The 15,424-nt window shown below is 33.7% G+C and overlaps 1 protein-coding gene and 4 pseudogenes across 6 annotated transcripts in view; 4 read left to right on the forward strand and 1 right to left on the reverse strand.

Moving 5' to 3' along the window:
* LOC105152065 (fibrillin-1) overlaps nucleotides 1-3,085 on the forward strand; it is a 37,951-nt gene extending 34,866 nt beyond the window's left edge. For all 6 annotated transcript variants that reach the window (XM_087414963.1, XM_087414965.1, XM_011066112.2 and 3 more), the window contains one exon: nucleotides 281-3,085. In XM_087414963.1, coding sequence (XP_087271089.1) covers nucleotides 281-499 — 219 coding nt within the window. In that variant the 3' untranslated portion in view covers nucleotides 500-3,085. The remainder of the gene's footprint in view (nucleotides 1-280) is intronic.
* A 703-nt stretch (nucleotides 3,086-3,788) lies between these two features.
* LOC147906821 (5S ribosomal RNA) lies at nucleotides 3,789-3,908 on the forward strand (annotated as a pseudogene).
* A 335-nt stretch (nucleotides 3,909-4,243) lies between these two features.
* Nucleotides 4,244-4,363, forward strand: LOC147906822 (5S ribosomal RNA; annotated as a pseudogene).
* Nucleotides 4,364-4,662: 299 nt separating this feature from the next.
* On the forward strand, nucleotides 4,663-4,782 carry LOC147906823 (5S ribosomal RNA; annotated as a pseudogene).
* Nucleotides 4,783-5,275: 493 nt separating this feature from the next.
* LOC147906824 (5S ribosomal RNA) lies at nucleotides 5,276-5,395 on the reverse strand (annotated as a pseudogene).
* Nucleotides 5,396-15,424: the final 10,029 nt, after the last annotated feature.

The raw sequence follows: 15,424 nt of genomic DNA on the forward strand, positions 1-15,424 counted from the left end.
TTTTTAAAAAATGTAGATTCTTTTGACATTCCTCAAAAGTATTTTAATTTGTAAAAAAAACCGAGAAATTTTCTAAAAAATTATTTTCTATAAAATTATATGAAGGTTCTGAAAAATTCAGAAATTTATGTAGAAATTTCGAAAAATTATATAGAAGAACTCTAAGAAAAAGATTTGCCGGGGATGTAATTTGAGATTTTGTTACGAAGCTATTTGAAACCATTTTAGTTGTAATTGTGAGCTTTTCGATCAAAAATAATCGACGATTATTATTCTACAGGACGAAGACGTAGATTATACTATTGTGCGAGGCAACAACAACGGGCACTTCGAGATCGTCAAGGAACGCGGTGTTTCCGCCCTACACTTCCGGCACCGGCTGAAAAATCCTGGCGACTTTCGTTTAGTTATCCACGGTCGTCCTGAAAACACAACAGCAACGAGAACAGAATGGGAGAAACCGCTAACTTTCATGATTCGTCTCATAGTCACGGAATAAGATCGTCGGAAAAAGGATCCAAAATAATCGGATTGTGTGAGAAAATCACTGCCCGACACTGTGTAACGCTTTCTCTTAGTCAATTTTGCGTAATTATCTCAAGCTACGACAAAGTATTAAAAGCAGCAACGTACGTAAGAGAGGAATGTGAATACAGGATGACACATACAGTCAGTAACACAAGAGCGTAGTTATCAGTTCTTTGAAAGAAATATATTAAAAATTAAATACATTGTTGCACTCGTGACCATTTCACGACAAGGCACTCGCGTAAACATACCCGCACCTCCGGGCCACAGAAATAATAAAGAAACATTCGTTATAAAAGAACAGGACTCTTTATTCAGAAATAAAACACAGTGTACAAAAGTAAAAAAAACGAGCAAAGCACATCCGAACGTGACGACGGCTCAGCCTTAAATCTGATCTTGTTGAAATCAACACTTCCCAGCAACGCGCTCTTCGATGTCACGGTACAAACGTTACACTGCCCTCCTTCTTGTAGATTGTCGTCCCGATGATAGGTATAGTCCCTTCCACAAGGACAACGTTGGCTCTTCTCTAAAGGAATCCTCAACTCTACTAGCTTCCTGCTTCCCTGCACTGTTGCCACAGTTTACTGAAGCACTGGTCTTCCTGGAGCCTATTCCTTTCTAATTAGGGCTTCTCTTTCCTTCTGAACAGGACCCTTCTTCATTTTCTTTCTAAAAGGTAGCTAATCTTCCGGAGGAACACGCTCAGGGCATCTCCTCATCTTCTCGAAGGAAATTCTAATTTTCTTGCCTCTTCTCTTAAGGCCTTACATTCTCGTCTCTTCCTTTTTTCAAACAGCCTCTCACGAAGTGATCTTCTTATGAGATTTTCTGCTAAAGTTTTAGGTAGTAACCTCCAAATTTTTGAATGTGCCAAAGATGCTTTAAAATAAATATGTGTTTCTCAAAGCTTCACTTTCGAAATTGATCACATATTTTTAATTGGATTTGCATTCGATTTAGATTGGCCAATCTATCGAACGACATTATTTTTACATTTGTAAACATTTCGTAAAAAGCATGTGAGAAAGCATAATGAAAAGTTATAATTAATAATATTTGTTAATGATGCCATAACTATGTAAATTTATTTTAGTGAATGTAATGTACTTTTAAAATATAACTTTAATTTTTTAAAATATACGATTCCTTTCAGAGAACTATATCGTTAACTACGCCCTTGTGTTACTGGTTGTAAAAACCAGAAATCAGCAAAAGAGAACGCCCTTTTCTCAAACAAGTTTAAAATTTTTAATAAAACAACGATTGAAGTGGAGCGCCTTGACCTTTTGTGTTCAATTGCGTGCGGAATGCATTATTTAACTGCCAGATAAATATATTATGTTACAAACGATTCTTTACGATTGCTATCTTATGATATTTTCATTATTTTCACACTGCCAATATCCAATCATACTTAGAGACGATATTCATAGTATTCGACCTAATATTCAAAATCATCTCAAATCTGATCATGGATAATCTTAAGAAGATAATCTTATGCTGAAGTGATGGCCAAACTTTTTTGTATTTCATTGGAGAATATGAAAATATTATGTATTTAAAATCTAAGAATTAGAAATTTTTTTTGTAATTCAAATAATAAAATTGATTGTCAATCTTAGTATTTGAATTACAAAATATAAAATACTTTTATATGTTCCTATGGAATACAAAAATATAAAATATTTTCATATGTTCGCTGGAATACAAATTACAAAATATAATTGTCTAAAGACAATAACTCTAAAGACAATAAAGACAATAAATATGGAAATCTCCAGACAATATGGCCAACATATGCCAATATTAGCAAATATCATACATATACATGACATAATTATCCATATTGAATATAGTCAATATTTAGCGAATGTGTGCAAAGTTGGCCATATCATCTGGAGGCAGCTTTACACAAATAGAACATTTACACAAAGATATAAATGATGATCATGTTAAACGAGTTACCTTGTATAAGATCAGATTATGAATATCGACCTAAGATTTGATGTTTTATCTTTCCCGATAATCAAGAATTTATATATTGAAATAATCTCAATAAATATTCTATCAATGTTAATTAATCTCCAATGTTCATTAAAAATTAATAGGTAGAAATTTATAATTAATAATTCTGTGCGTCGTTAAGAAACAAGTGTTCTATCAATTTACTGCCTATAATTATTACGTAAATATAATACGATTAGATTAGAAGTAACATGCTAGAGATGTACAAACGCTAGATTACTATAGCTTTAAGCAAGCGAACGCACGTGTACACATATACAAAAAAAGATAGCTTTATATATTTATAAATTTTAGCTTGAAACGCGGCACGAATGTAGTCCCATGTACAAAATTAGTACACTTTGTGCTTAAACCTTAAAGAGAATTTCTTATAATATAATCATCAACATATGGTCGCTTATATAATGTATCTGCGTAATTACTTCACAGTAATGGCCTACATCACAGTAAGAATTTTAATTATGTATAATATACTAAAAAACATGTCAGTATAATAAAGATGTGAATAGAGTTTATTTAAAGCGGCTTTCTTTTCTCTTTCTTTCTTGCATAAAAGTTACAACATTTAGCAAAAATCCTTATTATTAAATGTATTGTTTCGTGTTTCTTTTTCAGTGGGATACATAGATATATATATATATATATATATATATATATATATATATATATATATATATAGACAAATATTTTCATTATCTTTAAAGTTTAAACTTTATTTATTCATATTTTATAAACAAGAATGTATTTTCAATATTCTGTGATCCACTAACAGAATAGACATCTGACCGGATTCCGGGACAATGTCTAAAAAGAAAGCTGAATAAAAAAAGAAAGAAGAGAGCAAAAAAGAAAAGGGACTATAAGGAAAAATAGTGATAATAATTATGATTTTAATGTTATCGTTCGAGTTTGATTATTAATAGAGATAATAGCACCAGAGAAAAAATTGGTCGGTAATATATAAGATATAGGATTAAAAGTATGCATACTTATATTATTTATATAGCATTTATGTAATAAAAATCACAAATTTAACAATAATTTACCGAAATATTTAAGTTAATAATCGTCAATTAATTGTCGGTAATATCATCGTTCTTCATTTATTCCTGAGGGGATCCATTAATAGTCACAAAAATTTGCCCAAGGCCGACTGTTGTTAACAATATCGTCGGTGAAAATAAATACTAAAGTCAAATAAAACTGTTCCCAAATAATCTGAGCAATCGGACAACTTCCAAATCACGTTGAAAACTACCAGTTCTCGTCCGATCACTGAAGTCAAGCAACGTTGAGCACGGTTAGTACTTGGATGGGTGACCGCTTGGGAACACAGTGTGATGTTGTCCCTTAATTTTTTTTTATTTTTTACCAAGCTAAAAGAAGACCATATGTTGAGATAATTAATTCATAATATTTCAACATATTGTCTTCTTTTAGCTATTTTGAAAAATGGAATTATACAATTTTTTTTTATATAACATGACCTCTGTAATTGTAAAAGATTATTAAATGAGAGCATTAAAGTCATCAAAAGAATCAATGATTAATCCTTAATAGTTAAAAAATGTTGCCCATGTTTAATAGTTAAAAAATGTTTGCCCGACTGTTTTTAATAATATCTCATTGATGAAAATAAATACTAAAGTCAAATCAAACTGTTCCCAAATAATTCAAGCAATCGGACAACTTCCAAATCACGTTGAAAACTACCAGTTCTCGTCCGATCACTGAAGTCAAGCAACGTTGAGCACGGTTAGTACTTGGATGGGTGACCGCTTGGGAACACTGTGTGATGTTGTCCCTTATTTTTTTTTTATTTTTTACCAAGCTAAAAGAAGACCATATATTAAGATAATTAATTCATAATATTTCAATATATTGTCTTCTTTTAGCTATTTTGAAAAATGGAATTATACAACTTTTTTTATATAACATGACTTCTGTAATTGTAAAAGATTATTAAATGAGAGTATTAAAGTCATCAAAAGAATCAATGATTAATCCTTAATAGTTAAAAAATTTTACCTAGGGCCGACTGTTTTTAATCTCATCGGTGAAAATATTAAAGTCAAAACTGTTCCCAAATAACTTGGATAATCGGACAACTTCCACATCACGTTGGAAACTACCAGTTCTCGTCCGATCACTGAAGTCAAGCAACGTTGAGCACGGTTAGTACTTGGATGGGTGACCGCTTGGGAACACCGTGTGATGTTGTCCCTTAATTTTTTATTTTTTACCAAAGAAAACCATATGTTAAGATAATTAATTCATAATATCTGAACATATGGTCTTTTTTTAGCTTAACAGAAAATAAAAAATAAAAAAATACCAAGTACTAACCGTGCTCAACGTTGCTTGACTTCAGTGATCGGACGAGAACTGGTAGTTTCCAACGTGATATGGAAGTTATCCGATTACCCTAGTTATTTGGAAACAGTTTTGACTTTAATATTTTCACCGACGAGATTAAAAACAGTCGGCTCTAGGTAAAATTTTTTAACTATTAAGGATTAATCATTGATTCTTTTGATGACTTTAATACTCTCATTTAATAATCTTTAACAATTACAGAGATCATGTTATATAAAAAAAGTTGTATAATTCCATTTTTCAAAATAACTAAAAGAAGACAATATGTTGAAATATTATGAATTAATTATCTCAACATATGATCTTCTTTTAGCTTGGTAAAAAATAAAAAAAAAATAAGGGACAACATCACACAGTGTTCCCAAGCGGTCACCCATCCAAGTACTAACCGTGCTCAACGTTGCTTGACTTCAGTGATCGGACGAGAACTGGTAGTTTCCAACGTGATATGGAAGTTGTCCGATTATTCAAGTTATTTGGGAACAGTTTTGACTTTAATATTTTCACCGACGAGATTAAAAACAGTTGGCTCTAGGTAAAATTTTTTAACTATTAAGGATTAATCATTGATTCTTTTGATGACTTTAATACTCTCATTTAATAATCATTTAGTAATCTTTTACAATTACAGAGTTTATGTTATTTAAAAAAAGTTATACAATTCCATTTTTTAAAATTGTTATAACTTTCATATAATTCAATGCAAAATCGATTTTTTCAGAAATTGATTGTACCATTACTTGTAGTTGCTTGTAATTGTACTATTACTATCAAACTATATATCTTTTGTCTAAACATTGTTGCAACAATATATTGTAATGTTTCCTACAAAATATTAGAAATATAATATTTCATAATATTATTGCAATATTTCAAATAAAATATTAGAATTTTAATATTGCAGCAATATTACTACTTTTGTAACTTTTGTAATATTGCGCACTATTAAATGCTGCAATATTTCGTGTTGTAGAAATAATTATGTAACTTATAAAAAATGTCTTTTGTATATTTAAAAAATTCCTATCATATTACAAGTGATATTTAATATATTGTAAATTACCAAATTGTCTCTCATTTATTATTAAAGATGGTAAAATTGTAACAAATTTTATGTCAAAATGTAACAAAAGATTCTCTCAATATCAGGTAAAAATTAAACATTAAAAGAAATAATACAAAAATTAAAAGAAATAATACAAAATGTTTTACTCTTCGAAAAGCACTCCAAACTTATACGTCATGTCGTGCGTATACATCTTTCCAGGATGTAGCATGCAGGACGGAAAGTTAATATTACCAACATTAGGATAATTCTGGGGCGATAAAGCAAATCCGCCATGACGACGATAGGGAACACCTTCTTTGCCATAAACTTCCGTTGCTTTTTTCTTTGTAATTTCCTTCGTCTATTCAAAATGTAATACTTTCGATTAAAAAAAATATATTTAAGCTTTTTGTAATAAAAAAATATTAAACTTTTAAATCTCGATAAAAATTCAAGGAGCTAATAATAAGTGTTTCACTGTTAAAAAAAATACAACAAAAGTGGAAAATTTAATTTATATATTGACCATCAAACTGTTTAACATCTTTTACCTTTAGAATTAAATTAAAACTATTTAAAAGAATATTTGTCCTTTTTTATTGTTAGAGATATTATAACATTTTCAGCCCCGTGAATACTAAATCGACAAATACAATATTAATTTATACTATATTTCATTTAACTTCAATATTTAAAGTTATATTACTATATTTATTTTAAAAACTACTATACTTATTTTAAAAATAAGGTAAATACTTAATTACACATTATACCGATTTCCAGAAATTAATTTGCGCATTCTTGTGGTTTCCCCATTCATGATCTTTTAAATCAGGAGGATAAATGTATTGATGTGGTAACTCGTTTCCTGTATAGACTTGTAATCCAGGATTATTCGAGTAAATCTCCAAAAATCGTCCGGAAGTAGGATGCAAAATTCTTTTCGTACAATTCATAAAACAAATTGATTAAAAAAAACATCTTGCATTAAAAAATGCATTATATTGCATAAAATACTAAAATTAAATTTGACGTCGGATAATGCTGAAAGATTACCGAGCGTGGAAACGATAACACCAGCAGCTGGGACTATTGACGCATAAATTGTGGTTGTAACCACCACCCGGTATATCATATAATCGACGTTGATTCAACTGTGCTGGTAAACGTAGTTCGCATTCTGTACCATCCACCGGACATATAATATTCGGCAATTTATTTTTGACATCCATGCAGATCCAACTGTCGGCATTGACCGTGAGGATGTGTTTCTTCAACTCCTTCGAACCTGTGCCCTATCAAATTATTTCTCAGTGCCTTACAATTAGGGAGAAGCTATAGTAGCATATAGAAAAAGCATTAAGACATAAGCAATATAAGCAAATCGATATTTTTTATTTCTTACTGTTTACGTTATGCCTTATACTGTCATTGGCTGACTCGCTTACTGCTTACGTTTTACGTTTTTCTGTATGCCATGGCCCTAATTAGAGGTTTCCTATACAAATGGTTTCAATTGGAAAATATATTTCAACTTTTAAGTTTAGAAGTTGATTTCTAATCCTTCCCTCTCTCAACTATAATTTTTTAAATTCTGTACGCTTTTTAATTTTTAGAAATAATGAATATTTTCATAATCATAAAGTTGAAAGTTTCATAATCATAAATTGTATAAAAATTTTAAAAAATTATTGCACTTTGTATAAATTGATAAGGCAACAATTGATTTTAATTTTTTTCGAGTTAAAAAATTCATGCATCCAAAGCTAAAAAGATAATTCGAATGTATTATTTATATGTTAGCTTTTTTTATTAAAATTACTTATAATAAAAAAATCTCATATTCCTATCTCAGATAAATATTGTTATTTTAAAAAAAAAAAGAGATCGATACTTTATACTTATGTCTTACATGTCCTGCGAGATTGAACAAACAGTAATTAGTGATGTTGACGGGAGTAGAACTTGTGCTAGTAGCACGAATGTTAATGTGAAGTTGATTATCGTCCGTCCAAGTGTATTTAATTTGCGTTAAAACATCACTGGAATATCCCTGGCTATACCTTTGGCTCAAATGCGACATCACCTCGTCGAAGAACACAATATAAAACAAGCAATAATTTTAACAATTTCGTAGCTCACTTTCAGGGAATAAGTTACATCGTACCACTCGATTGTTCACTATCTGCGACTGCCAATTAGTATTGTCGAACACGACTGTACCACCATTCAAACGATCCTTTCCAGCCCTGTCATTAATCGACAAAGGATAAATTACGTTGTCGAGATGCATCATACTACCGGAAATGCAATTGGCAACGCGGTCAATGATGCTTCCCATGTATCTGTTCTTCAAATATCCTAATTATGTCAGTAACAATAGTAAAGACTTAGTTAAAATATAAACTATGCGTACTAAGTACTTTAATATTACATAATTTCAAATGTAATTAAATAAAAAAGAGGAAGATATGATAACATGATATAATTAATATTCTTAATTAATCTGCCCTTAAAAAATACAATGCTTGTTCAAGTGAAAACTTTACCATCCATATTATCAAATCCTAAAACAACGTCGGCCAGTTTACCATCTCGATTAGGAACTTTGATTGACTGAATACTAGCACCCCAGGATATCAAACGAACACTCGCCTTGTGTTTATTCGTTAGAGTGTACCTATCCATGTCAGAGGAGATATTCAGTATATTAATTAAATAGAGGCAGTTTTCTAATGTACAGAAAATACCTAGATTGCTTATTTTTATTAATTGTCTATTCGAATTTATAGCAGAGCAAAAAAATTCGTCATAGTGTCTGCAGAAAGTCTAACTTTTGTCTCAATAATAATTATTTCAAATAAAACGATTTAAACTATATTTTTTGCATAATTAACGATAATATAATAATACCTTCTGACGATTTCGCGCGATTTTTCCAATTCAGTACCAGGTAACCTTGGCACAAATCCAAAACCGTCCTCTTCAATCAAAGTATCTCCGAAAGACATGATTCGACGCTCAAGTAAATATTAAAATTGTAAAAATTAATTATTCTTTCCCTTCATTCTTTAGATTATACTTGCGCCACATATTCTGATTTGTTACAATCAAAAAAAATCTGATTGAAACGTTTACGCTGAAATTTGATTTTGAGAGAAACTAGCCTCAAATTTCAAGTGTTGAAGTCAGCAACTTCAAATGCATACATTCAAACTTCCGTTTTATTAATGCGAAATATCGTCAATTTCTCCATTTTGTCATCTTGACATTTTTATACAAATATAAAATATTTACGAATAAATTAATTGCAATTCTTATTAAATATAAAGATATACTAAATTTTTGTTATAACGTTAACATTTGAAAAGTGACGGAATAAAAAGAAAAATGGATTTTTACATTTAATTTTTAACATTTTAGTTATTGAATGTTAAACGACCATCACAGTAACTATAACGAATTAATCATTCTGAATTAATATATTTTAGGACGCTCGTACAGAAGATCGCTAGAGATTCAGGTTCGACTTTCAGCCGAGGTAATATTTTTCTCAATAAATAAATTTATTCACAAATTTTCAACATATCAAGATCTCTTTAAATGCCTATTGAGCATCTATTAAAATATGTAATTTAATTGTGATATTACAAGTAGTTTAGCTACGTTTTAAGTCCGAAAAAAATAAATTCGGCGCGCAGTTCAAATGACTACAAATAAGTATGTACAAATTCACATATAATTATTTAAACATTAAAGATCCAATTTCGATCGTTATGGGCCTTTATTTCCTATTGATTATGTTTTCATATGTACGCTCCAATAAAATTCTTATTGTTTAATATATAATATTTCTATATTTGAATGTCTATCATTAACTCCCATCTTCTATCTTTCTTCTACCTTTCAATTGTCTCTAGGCAGTAAAGAGATAGAACTTACAAATGTATACATATAAAAATACATCGATGAATATTCCGAAAGCACATTTCAACCTCTAATTTGACATATTGTAGTTGTCCACATTCTGATAACCAACCTCCCGCTTCCCTTTTCTCGATAGTACCGCCGAACGTGTCGAAAAAAAAAAATCACGGATCGCGGTACCACACACGATTCGATTATCCCGAGGGATACCGCTCCCTTTATCACTCCCGGTTCGCGCCCTGATCGGGAAAGCCCCCGACTACCTCGCTACCGCGCTGCGCTTTAGAACAGTCGATGGAAATAATTACATTAATGGCGTCGCCGACAAGAGAGCGGCACAACCCGGGCACCACCTCTTCCCTCCTCCCTCACTCGGAAGGCATCCCTCGAATGGGAGCGGAGCAAGCACCTCGACGGAAACGTAACGCTCCCTGCACCCCTGCCTAACGCCGCGTCGCGGCGCGAATTGTACAGAATGGCGCGCTCGCACCATCTCGCGCGGCGCGGAACGGCACGAGCAAACCCGCGCGAGCTTTCTTCGTCACAATAGCGTAATGCCATTCTCGACGCGGTAACGCGACAATGGTGCCGCATCCCGCTGCTGGAAAGTAATTATCTTAATGTTCTGACGAGCCGGCGCGGAATGGAGACACTCGCTGGAAACGACGACAACGTCGACGACAATTCGTCGTCGAGAACGACGGGGAAGGAAGAGTTGGTGGCTCCCGGGGCGAATTCGTCTTGCATCAACCCGTTCTAGTCGCCGAGAACGGCGAGTGTGAAATGCGATCGATATGGGAAAACCGCGAATCCCGATGGTTCGCTCGTTTGCGCAAAGTGACGCATTTAGTTGTTATTGTTAAATTAAATTACATACACAATATCTTGTACTAAGCAAGGTTAGGACAGATATTTATATTTCATATATTTCGTTTCTAATCTTTCTCATTATGACAAAATAATTTTCATAAGATTTGCTAATTTATTGCGCATTTTATTATGCAAATTGTTTAGCATTGTTCAATTTGTAATTTAATTGAAGAAACTCGAGCTTTGATCTTACATGATCAAATTAATATTCACGTGGAGAGAAGGGGAAAGTTTTAATCCTGATGTATAGTATATATCGCGCTGTCAATCAATCTGATTCATCTCGACGTCGATTCGTTTAGAATAAAAAGAACGAGTTCCTTTTTCGTTCAACACAGTAATTTCTGGGAAGGCTTTTCTATGATATACATACGACATCAGAACACATCTATAATCCCTGCGATTCGTGTGTCTCGCGAGCGCAACCTCACTCCCGATCGATTATATGGAAAATTGTGCAGAATCCGAAGGCCTCGACAGAAGAGGAATCCATAATTCCATTGGTGCGCCTGCAAGCGAGTGATCCTTTGTCACAGGTCCCAGGATGGTGGAAAGAGGGTAGTACGGAACCAGCGAGAGAGAGAGAGAAAGAGAGAGAGAGAGAGAGAGAGAGAGAGAGAAAGAGAACGCACGTTTTACCGTGACCACGCAGTTCGTATTAACCCCCTTCTATTCTAGCACCCAATCCCTTCCTTTCCTCTCACTCACCCTTCTCTTTCCGATCTCAATTAGTCATTACGTCTCACGGCATAGCGATGCCCTTCTCGAAACTCCCTCTACGTCCGCGCTTGGTTTCCGCATTAATTGCGTCTCGACGACGCGCACTCCCCCTGCTCTTTCCCTTTATACAGGGTGTTTTCAAAAGGATTAGTGTCGACACCACGAGCCGCATAATTTGACTAAAACTCCTTCTCCACCCTCGGAGAAATCAAATCGGCAGCTAATCCGTCCTTAACTCGAATGCGCGCTCATCAAATCTTTGCGAAGTTTTCTAAGAATTGTCAGAACAATATTTCCCGAGCTGTCTTGGTACGTATTAATGACATCATTGTATAGTCTCCGAAAACGATCTGAATGCTCCGTTTTTGCTTTTTCTTCCTTTTTTTTTTAATAATCTTTGAGAAGGAAAAAGAGATTCAAGCGCCCGCGCAAGGTCGAAACTTAACCATTTCCGTATTCCGGCAAAACCGAATCTCGAGAACCTAATCCGCTACGTTGTCTCGAACGCACCCTTCGGATTTCTAAAATGTCCGTCCGGCTCTTACAGAAGAAACACCCCGTAGATCGCACACGTGTGCCTACTGTGTGCACGCGGTGGATTTCAGCGCAAGTTGTACGAACGGGTTCTAGGGTTGCACTTGGTCGACCCTTTCCGCTTCCCTCTTTCTGTCCACCCCCTTCCGTCCTCTTTCTCTCTCTTCGTCCGATCTCCGCCGCTACCACCCATCTACGAAACCTGGGAGGCAGTCGCTAATTACGCAACGCGTTCGTGCGTGCTCTTCGGGGGTGGCACCGCGATGGATCCGGATTTCTCTCCTACCCTCCCTCCCCCTTCTTTCCCTCTCGCTCTCTGTCGCGTACCCATGATCTCGCACGGGCTCTCCCGTGCCCTTACTCTCCCTATATTACACCCTGTTAAGCTGCATCCCCAACGAGCGAGCACATAATTTGAATTAACTGTAACAATATTTAAAACATATATTTATTAGTAAGTTTTTTAATTCTATAAAAATGGAAGTTTATTGAATTACAAAATGTAAATCAGGTAATATTATAATTACGATTATCTGAATTATCGAAAATTTCAGATTATTAAAGACTTTCACAATTTTTTACCTGTCTGAAATATTCAAAAATACTTATTCATGAGAATTTCTTTTTTGCAACAGTGAAATTTTAGTATCCTGAAAGTGTACATAAATGATCTATCAAGAGAGTATTAGTGCGAACGGAGCTTTATCTCTATCTGCTTTCACACACCTTCACGATCGTCCATAATCAGCCAAACGTGGCGCTTCACCTGCTGCGAGTTAGCAGGACAAAGCTTCCAGCAGTTCCTGCCGGTTTGACATCTCGTCTCGTCGGTCGAGCAATCAACTTAATTTGCAGGATCAATGTCGGGAAAGTTACATGGATAATCCCCCGCACATCCGAATTACACGCTCCGCCTGTATAGAAAAGATGTTACATCGTTAAGCCGAGAGTATTATTAATTAGCTGTATCCTAATTGCCATCTAAGCCAAATCGGATTTTTATTGCTTATCGCGTAAGATCGTAATAATTATTCTGAATCATTAAACGTCTTGAATTGACGTGATAAAATCTTAGATTTTGTAACAAAATCTTTAATTACTTCGGAAATGTATTTAAATATAATATAAGATCATACATAGCTTAATAGCTTATTAAAACTCCTATTTACTTATCTGTATCATCTCAGATTATGACGTTAGTAACAAGAATACATACAATAAAAATGTTTCTAAATCATTTTTGAAGTATTATAGAAATACTATAAAAATATTTATAGAACAATTATGAAAATATTAGAGAAATTTACAGAAATATTTTGGAACAAAACAATTTATAATCGAATACTCTCTAAATTTCTTGAAGTAAAATGTCACTCTACAAAAATTTAAATACTGTTATATTATTGAAAAAGAGTAAAAAATTTGCATTCTTAAATAAAAAATCTTGTAAAAAATCAAATTTACATTTTTTTTTTTAAGTAAGATTCACTGCAAAAGAAAGTAATCTCTTTTTAAATAAATCTAACTCTAAAAAAAAAATAGAAATCTGCTACTCTTATTCAAGAGTGCAAATTTTTCACTCTTTTTCGATAATGGCAGTACTTTAATTTTTTTGGATTAAGATTTCATTCCAAGAAATTTAGAGAATAGACTTCTATAATAAGACATATTAAATATTTTTCTTGTTTTGTGAGAGAAATTAAGTCATATTTGTTTCTATACATATATTAATTATTTAACAGTTTATCATAACTAAGAAAGAACATAGTTTATTTATTTTTGGATATATAATTCATTTCTAGATATATGATCATTTATTAATTAATGAAACGAAAGGGAAGATTGCGGTATATTTTACAAGTATGATAGATTGTATCTATTATATTATTTTATTAAAATATATTTCCATATTTTGCAAGAATTTTTATTGTGCAATTTTCTCACTTGTAACGTTATGATCTAAAATAATAGTGGTGGAGTGAACAAGAGTCACAAGGTACAAAATGAGAAAATTAACATTTTTCATCAAAGAATTTTCAAATGCGTTAAATATTCATTAAATGAGACACTCGGATTTTGTATCTCTGCTTGAGAGTCCTCTGGATTTCAATCTAGAATAAAATCTAAGAGCGATCATGTATTAATGCGAGGACAACGAATTTTCATGGACGGGCACGAATGAAGACTCGCGAGAAAGAGAAGGGAGAAACGCGCGAAGAGAAGGGAGAACAATATCGGGCGGGCTATACTTAAATTACCTAGGAAGCATTCATACGTGGGATAAGCATTGTCATCCCAAGGGATTGTCTCGCAGACACCTCACGGGCACGCTTTGTACTGCGGGGGTGCCGCAGTAGGAGTAGAAGAAGCCTGAGGGGTTGGGGGAGGGGGAGGGGGCGAGAGAAACCTTTATTAGGTAGATAAGCGAGATGCGAGTGCGTTATATAGATGCCCATCCTCGTTTTACTCACTTCAATGCCTAATGGAATTGAGTTCTTGTAAGGGAAAGAGCCTCCCCTCTCTCCTCTTCGTTCTCCGCCTCCGCCGCCTCCTCCTCCTCCTTCTCCTCTTCCTCCTCCACCTCCTCCACCTCTTCGTCGACCGGGCAGGGAAAGAAGGGAACGGGGGAATGGGGGTGGACGACAGCGAGGACATGAGATAATTGGTATTTTGTCTCGCCGAATCCTTTGTGCCTCGAGTTTTAATTGACTTCGAGATTTTTCAATACCAATTTGCACCCGACTGCATGCGGGCAAGAATGCGTGTACACGCGGATATATATATATATATATGTACACATACGTATATACGTGTATCTGTACGCACGAGGTATTCGCGGAGAGGCCGACGGAATGGCGACCACGTCGCCGGATTTTTTCCGCGACGGAAGAGACGTGCTCCTCGTTTTTCCTTCCGCCATCTTTTGTTGACGCCGCGACGAGGGTGGGTTTTGTTTTTCGGGGTGGTGCACCCCCGGCGAGATAATAAATTATTAGCTGACGTACTTGCTTTCCTGGATTTTTTCTCATCCAATCGTGCCGAGATCGATGATGAAGTGACAGATGTTTTCGAGAAATATTTCGCGACAGTGAATCTTATAAAAGCAGATCTGCTACTTAAAAAAATAATTTTGCATTATAATTTCATTTATTCTATTAAAGTGTATTATTCTCTTGATTTGGCACAATTATTAAAATTTATATGTGTTTGATTAGATTATTTAAACTAAATAATGATGAATATACAGTTGTAACACGATTTATGAGCACAAAATTATACAAATATGTACATCTTATATGTAAAATATATTAATAGAATTAGAGGACCATTTTTCTATAAACCAAATAATTAAATTATGTTCTTTCCCCTGTTTAATTTCATAAATGCTTC

The sequence above is a fragment of the Acromyrmex echinatior genome, chromosome 17, assembly GCF_024713525.1.
Source record: "Acromyrmex echinatior isolate Ae372 chromosome 17, ASM2471352v2, whole genome shotgun sequence".
NCBI classification, from domain to species: Eukaryota; Metazoa; Arthropoda; class Insecta; order Hymenoptera; family Formicidae; genus Acromyrmex; species Acromyrmex echinatior.